Source organism: Balaenoptera acutorostrata, chromosome 1 (genome assembly GCF_949987535.1).
Source record: "Balaenoptera acutorostrata chromosome 1, mBalAcu1.1, whole genome shotgun sequence".
Classification (NCBI taxonomy): domain Eukaryota; kingdom Metazoa; phylum Chordata; class Mammalia; order Artiodactyla; family Balaenopteridae; genus Balaenoptera; species Balaenoptera acutorostrata.
Window position 1 is genome coordinate 48,569,252 of NC_080064.1, and position 6,000 is coordinate 48,575,251.

Genomic DNA, 6,000 nt, shown 5'->3' on the forward strand with positions numbered 1-6,000 from the left:
TGGAGGTGGGAAGAGCCCTGAGGCAGGAAAAGCAGGTAGGAGGCTCGAGCAGTGGTACCAACGAGTGATGTGAGCTTGCACCATTGCAGCACCCAGGGGAGAGAGAATGGGGAAGACAGACTTACTAGATGATTCTCAGGTGAAATGGATAGAGTGATGGGTAATAGGATGGGGGGGTGTGGGTTAGAGAGAGGCACAGGTTTAGGTTGATGCTGGTTTCTAGTTTGAGTGGCTGGGTGCGTGGGGAACTCAGGAGCAAAGGAATTTGTCGAGGATGATGGAGTTGGGACAAGCGGAGTTCCAGGTGTCTGTGGAACACCTACGTAGTAGAGTCATTTGATAAATAGTTCCTACATAGTTTTGGAACTCAGGAGAGGGATTTGTACTAGGGATACAGATCTGATCATGAAAAGCTTTGGGAGAGGATAAGACGGTTCTTGAGAGACGCCGGCCAAGGACAAGGCCGTTGGCAACATGAGCACAACCAGCTGACAAGGAGAGACTGGTGTCTGCCAGGCCAGGGCGAGGACAGTACGTAGAGGTGGGTAGGGGAGGGGGTGAGGCCAGTGGGGGGGGGGGATGGGAGAGGCAGACGGTGTCACGTCTGCAGAGCAGTCAAGCAATATGAGATGTGAAATCTGTCTAGAAGGTAAGGCAACACTTTTTGTTGAGTTCCTGGCACCCTTGGGACATCGAGTAAAAGAGGGAATGAATGGGCACGTTATTTAATCTGCCTAGGCCTCTGGTTTCCCCATGTGTAATACGATGGGTATATTATGGTTTCTATTTTTCTTCCATCTGAAAGAATGTATAACACTGCAAGATTCTTTGTAATTTGTGTTTCTTTTCAAGGTAGAAAGGGACAAGAGAAGAGAAAGAGGATTAAGATTTGTTGAGCGCCCAGGACGTGTCAGATCCTGCGTGAGATGTTTCACCCATGCCATCTCATCTAATCCTGACAGCAATGCTAGCAGGCAGCAACCTTCCAGAGAGATGAGGGAAATGGCCGAGAGCCATGCAGCTGGTGTGTGGTCATGCTGGGGTCTGAGCCGAGGTCTGCTCAACTCTAAGTCTCTGTTAGGTCCGTTTCTCTACGCTGCCTGTAGGGGAACCAGGCCAGCATCCACTCTGCCAGTCCCCTCCACCTCCATGCAAGGCCTCTTGCATCCCTGTGTCCAAGATTCAGTCATTGGGCAGAGCATCACATCGTTTCCACTGTCTCAAAATTTTAACCTATCACTCCAGACAAGGTCACTAACAATACATTCTCACTTGGCAAGAGTCCTGAAAAAGAGGATAATATTAACTACAGTGAAATCTATCTCCATGACCACCCCAGAGACCAGCAAAAATCAATTGCCTAGTAAAGCTGTATCTTTAATGAAAGGTCAAAGACTAGTGGGAACCACAGGTGGAGTGTTTAAAATGGTTACTTGAGGTAGAATGCTGCCCAGCAGTGGGGGGGGGGGGGTCGGGAGGGGGCTTCAGAATGTGCTCTCATCTACTAATCTGCCCAGGTTTGACAAAACAATATTGTCTGTGATTTGTCTTCTCCTGAGTAGGTATTTGACAGCTCTGCAGGGTATCCTCTTTCTGTTGCCACTAAGAAATAGTTACATTGTCTTTTTAGCAACTTTCCACCCAATTCAGGCCACAGTGGAGACTGAGTAGATAAGTAATGTGCACACACGCTATTAAGAATCACAATTATTTTCCCCTCTGAGATGTGAAAGCCTGTTAATGGGCAAGATGATCACTTATAGAAGGAACTTGGTAAAAAGTGGTTACAACCACCAGATCTCTTTTCATTATGGAGGTGGCAGTACAATGAAGTAATCAGCTGAATAAACAGCATGTTTGTAAATTACATTGGATAAATGTGTGTGGTTTATTAGTACTATAAAATGCAAATCTGAAAGCAAGGCTAGCATTAAATTGCATCTTTAATTCCTGGGACTAGCATGGACCCAAGAGAGGACAGGGGTAGTCAGGACCTCTATGTATGGTTATTATAACACGTGCCTTCACGCTGTGAATTTACAGAGATGAACCAGATGGACGTTCCGACCAACTGCCTTGACTTCTGTCATTCAAGATCCTCTGTGTATTTTTAATGTTGAAAAATTAAACATGCCCAGAGAAGTACAGAAAACAAAATAATAAATACTCAGGTATTCACAACACAGGATTGGCAATTGTTAACACTTTGGTACACTTCCTTCAAGTCTTTTTTTTTTTAAATAAAAAATAACCTTATAAATTTGACATCTGTGGTTTACACCGGCCCCAGTTCACTTTCCTCTCTTCTTCAGAGGATACTACTGTCATGAATTTGGAGTATATCCTTCCAGCTTTTTAAATGTTTACATACATACATATAGACACAATACATAGCATTGCTTTTGTGAGCTGCACTCATACTGGACATAGTATTCTAAAACTTGCTTTTGTCAATCAACATTGTATTTCTGGCCTATCCATGTTGATTCATAAAGAGGTCTTGTTCCTTTCTTTTATCTACATGTTCCATCTTAAGACATACACTGCATTCAACTTATTCTTTTTCTTTTTGAAGGATGTTTATATATTTTTTTCATGTTTTGCAATTGCAAACGATGCTACAGCAAACACCCTTCTACAAGTCCTTGGAACGTATCCTCTACGTAAGGACTGGCAAGGAGGTACCTGCCATTCCTCGAGGTGCATGGGATGCAGCTGCCAGCAGAAGGACATATTTCACTTGGTCCCTGTCTCCTACTCTCTTTCTAACAGGAGTCTCTGATCAAATAAAGATGGATCCATCGCGTACGGCAGGATTAGGTCAGCAGTAAATTGCGAGCCATAAGCTTACCTAGATGGGGTGCATCAATATACTTTGGCTTTCTGTAGAAATGCCCTGACACAACAACTTTCTTATCACACACAATTTGTTAGGCAGCTGCATCCTTTGCAAATAGCATCCTTCCTTTTTTCTGGAAGGGGCAGCTTCTGGGTGGTGGATTTTCAATTTCTCTTCTCTGTGTCATTTGCTATTGTAGACATGAAATTTAAAGCAAACTCTCAAGGCAGCAAATGTGTGGTCCAGAGACAGAGAAATGGCCTGGGAGTCCAGCAAGTCAGATCCACAGCGCAGGTGGAGAAGAGATAATGCATTAGCAAGAGGCAGAAAGATACATGGACATACAGGGGCTCTGGAACCAGAAAAAAACAGATATGAATCCATATTCTGTTATATCGATACACTAAGTGAGGAGCCTAGAGATAGTTATCTCTCCAAATCTCAGTTTCCCTCTCTGTAAACTATAAACAATAGCACTTATCTCAAATAGCTTTGAGAATTAGACTTAATATACCTAAGTGCCTGGCACAGAGTGGCAATAAGCAAACATAAGTCTTAAGATGACATAATGAGTATTTCATTTGACTTGATTACAAGAGTAACTAAAAACAGAAACCTTTCTTAGCTGGTACAAAGGAGGTCTCAGCATTTCCTGTTGCAGAACTGAAGGCTATTCCTCCACTTCGTGTATGGAATTCAAACACATGCCACGTTCAAGACTGCTCCATGGAATCGTGGGCAGAGGCCAGAGCACTAAACCTGGATTCAGGTAAGGGTTTGAGACTCATGAGATGTGAATGAATCTCTCCTCTTCTCTGAGGACCCGTTTGCTCTTCTACACAGTGAGTAAGGATAACACCCCATCTCATGACATTGCTGGATGATTAAGCAAGGTTTCCCAGCCTGTTGTCTATACTCACCCACTCACATCTCCACTTCCTACCTCTGGGTGAACTTCCTAATATATAAGTCTGACTGTGTCGATCAATCCTTTGCTTAAAACCCTTCCATGGCTCCCCACTGCCTAGAGGATAAGGTTCAAGCTCCTTAGCTGGTGTATGGGCACCACCACCACCCACCCCCCCGCCCCAGCTCCACCCAGGATCTGTCTCCTGCTGACTCTTCCTTGGTCCCATTTCTGGCAGCTCCCCACTTTGACCTGTGCTCGAGGCTTACTGAAGCAGATGTGTGGCTTCAGGAACAAGCCAGGCTCTCTCATCTCCATGCCCTTGTCTATGCCGCTTCCTCTGCCTGGAACACCCTTCACCTCCTTGGCCATTTGGCAAATACCTATTCCTATGTAAAGATTCAGCTCAAGCACCCTCTCTTCCAGAAGCCTTGCCAGACTCCATCTCCAGTAAAGCCAATCACTCCCTCTCTTGTTTCCCACCCGCCCCTGTGCTATTTATTGCAACAGCACACATAATATGTGCTCACATGTTGGTTTTCTCCATGAGAACATGAGCCCTTTGTGTCCTATTCACTTCTGTAGCCTCAGAGCCTGACAAGGGGCCTCACATAGGGATCCATATGTAGGATGGCTATGATCCCTTTAAACCCTCCTTTCCAGACACATTTCCTTGGATCCTGATGGACACATAGGACACACAAGGAAGGCCTTGGCTTCTTTGTTCTTCTCAGGGCCAAGTTGAGAGTCTTGATAATCATAATACCTATTATTCATTGAGTGCCCAATGGGTAGTGAACACTCATCACCCTAGTCTCGGGGTGGTGCCCAGTGGGGGCTGAGTCCTCAGCAGAGCTGACACCAGGGGGTGCATACAACGGGTAACAGGTGCTCCTCCCATGGGAGACTGTGCGCACACAGCTCTTATGGGATGAGTAAGAGGAATGGCATTAACAGTCCTTCCTCCCACGGGATGGCTCACAAGGAGCCTAGGAGAGCTGACAGCTTTAGCCTCTGATGGTAGCGGCTTCTCCTGTACCAGAAGGAGCCCCCAATTGCCATGTCACTGGTGCTTCTTTCGGTGGAGCCCAAGTTTGAACTTTCACTCAGATTAAGTTTGAGCTTTCCACTCAGATATTTTTTAAGCCTGTTTTGCACCCTATTAACAAATACCAAAAATATTATGAAATAAATTAGCTAGCATTTAACTGCTGCGAACATCTGGAATGTGTGTGTGTATGTGTGAGAAAGAGAGAGGGAGAGCGAGAGAGCAAGAGAGCAAGAGAGAGAGAGAGAGAGAGAGTGCGAGAGCCTGAGAACAAAGCGTTTAGGCTGATGAGCAGGTAGGGTAGGTCACTCTCATGTTAAAATCATTGTTATGAATTGGCTTTTTTCCCCATACAGGACAACCCTTTTGCAGAAAGAATCATGCCAAGGCTTTGTTCAGAATACAGAACAAGTATTCTCAGCATGACAAAATACATTTAAACATGTCAGTTTCCTACAAGAACTTTTGTTGAAGTTGGTCGCTGGGTTCCACAACAATCTGAAGAGTTGTTGATATTATTTTATCAGACGCATGCAAATTGCTTCAGGAGATGTTCCTTATTTAATAGGCATGCGACAAGGAGAGGGTCTCTATGATGTGGCTTTATATTCCCCGCCACATTATCGATCAGGGAGTCATTCGGAACCGTCACTTACCTGGAACCCGGCAAACTGAGACATGCCAGGGCAGCACAGAGAAGAAACAGCTCTGCCGGTGCCCTGCAAGCCCACACCCTGGATGTCTTCATCTTCTCTATGCGACAGGAGATCTGACTGAGGCTCCTGGATCCATGAAGAGCCTGCACAGGGAGTGCTACTGTCAGCTTCTGTCCCCAGAGAGCAAACAGTTGGGCAAAGTAAACAGAAAGCCACCAGTAACCAGAAATGCCTTAGACTTTGCACAGACAGAAGACTTACCTGTGACTCTAGAAACCAATGAGAATGATGGAAAAATATGCTGCAGCTTGGTTTTTATTCATGTATAACAGACTCTGGGGTAAGCAGCTGAGAGAACAGACGGTTAGTGAGGCAATAAGTACTGGGCTCCAGGTCCGGACTGCCTGGGTTCAAATCCTTTCTCTGCCACAGCTTTGGAACCTTGGGCAAGTCACTTTACTTCTATGCCTCAGTTTCCTCACTTGGAAAGTGGTGAGGATCAAATAAGTGCATACACATAAAGTGCTTAGAACAGGCCCGTGCTGGGCAC

General features: G+C 45.3%; 1 protein-coding gene across 1 annotated transcript in view; it reads right to left on the bottom strand.

Moving 5' to 3' along the window:
- C8B (complement C8 beta chain) overlaps positions 1-5,620 on the bottom strand; it is a 40,896-nt gene extending 35,276 nt beyond the window's left edge. The window contains exon 1 of the mRNA XM_028163028.2: positions 5,451-5,620. Coding sequence (XP_028018829.2) covers positions 5,451-5,542 — 92 coding nt within the window. The 5' untranslated portion in view covers positions 5,543-5,620. The remainder of the gene's footprint in view (positions 1-5,450) is intronic.
- Between the last annotated feature and the right edge of the window lie 380 nt (positions 5,621-6,000).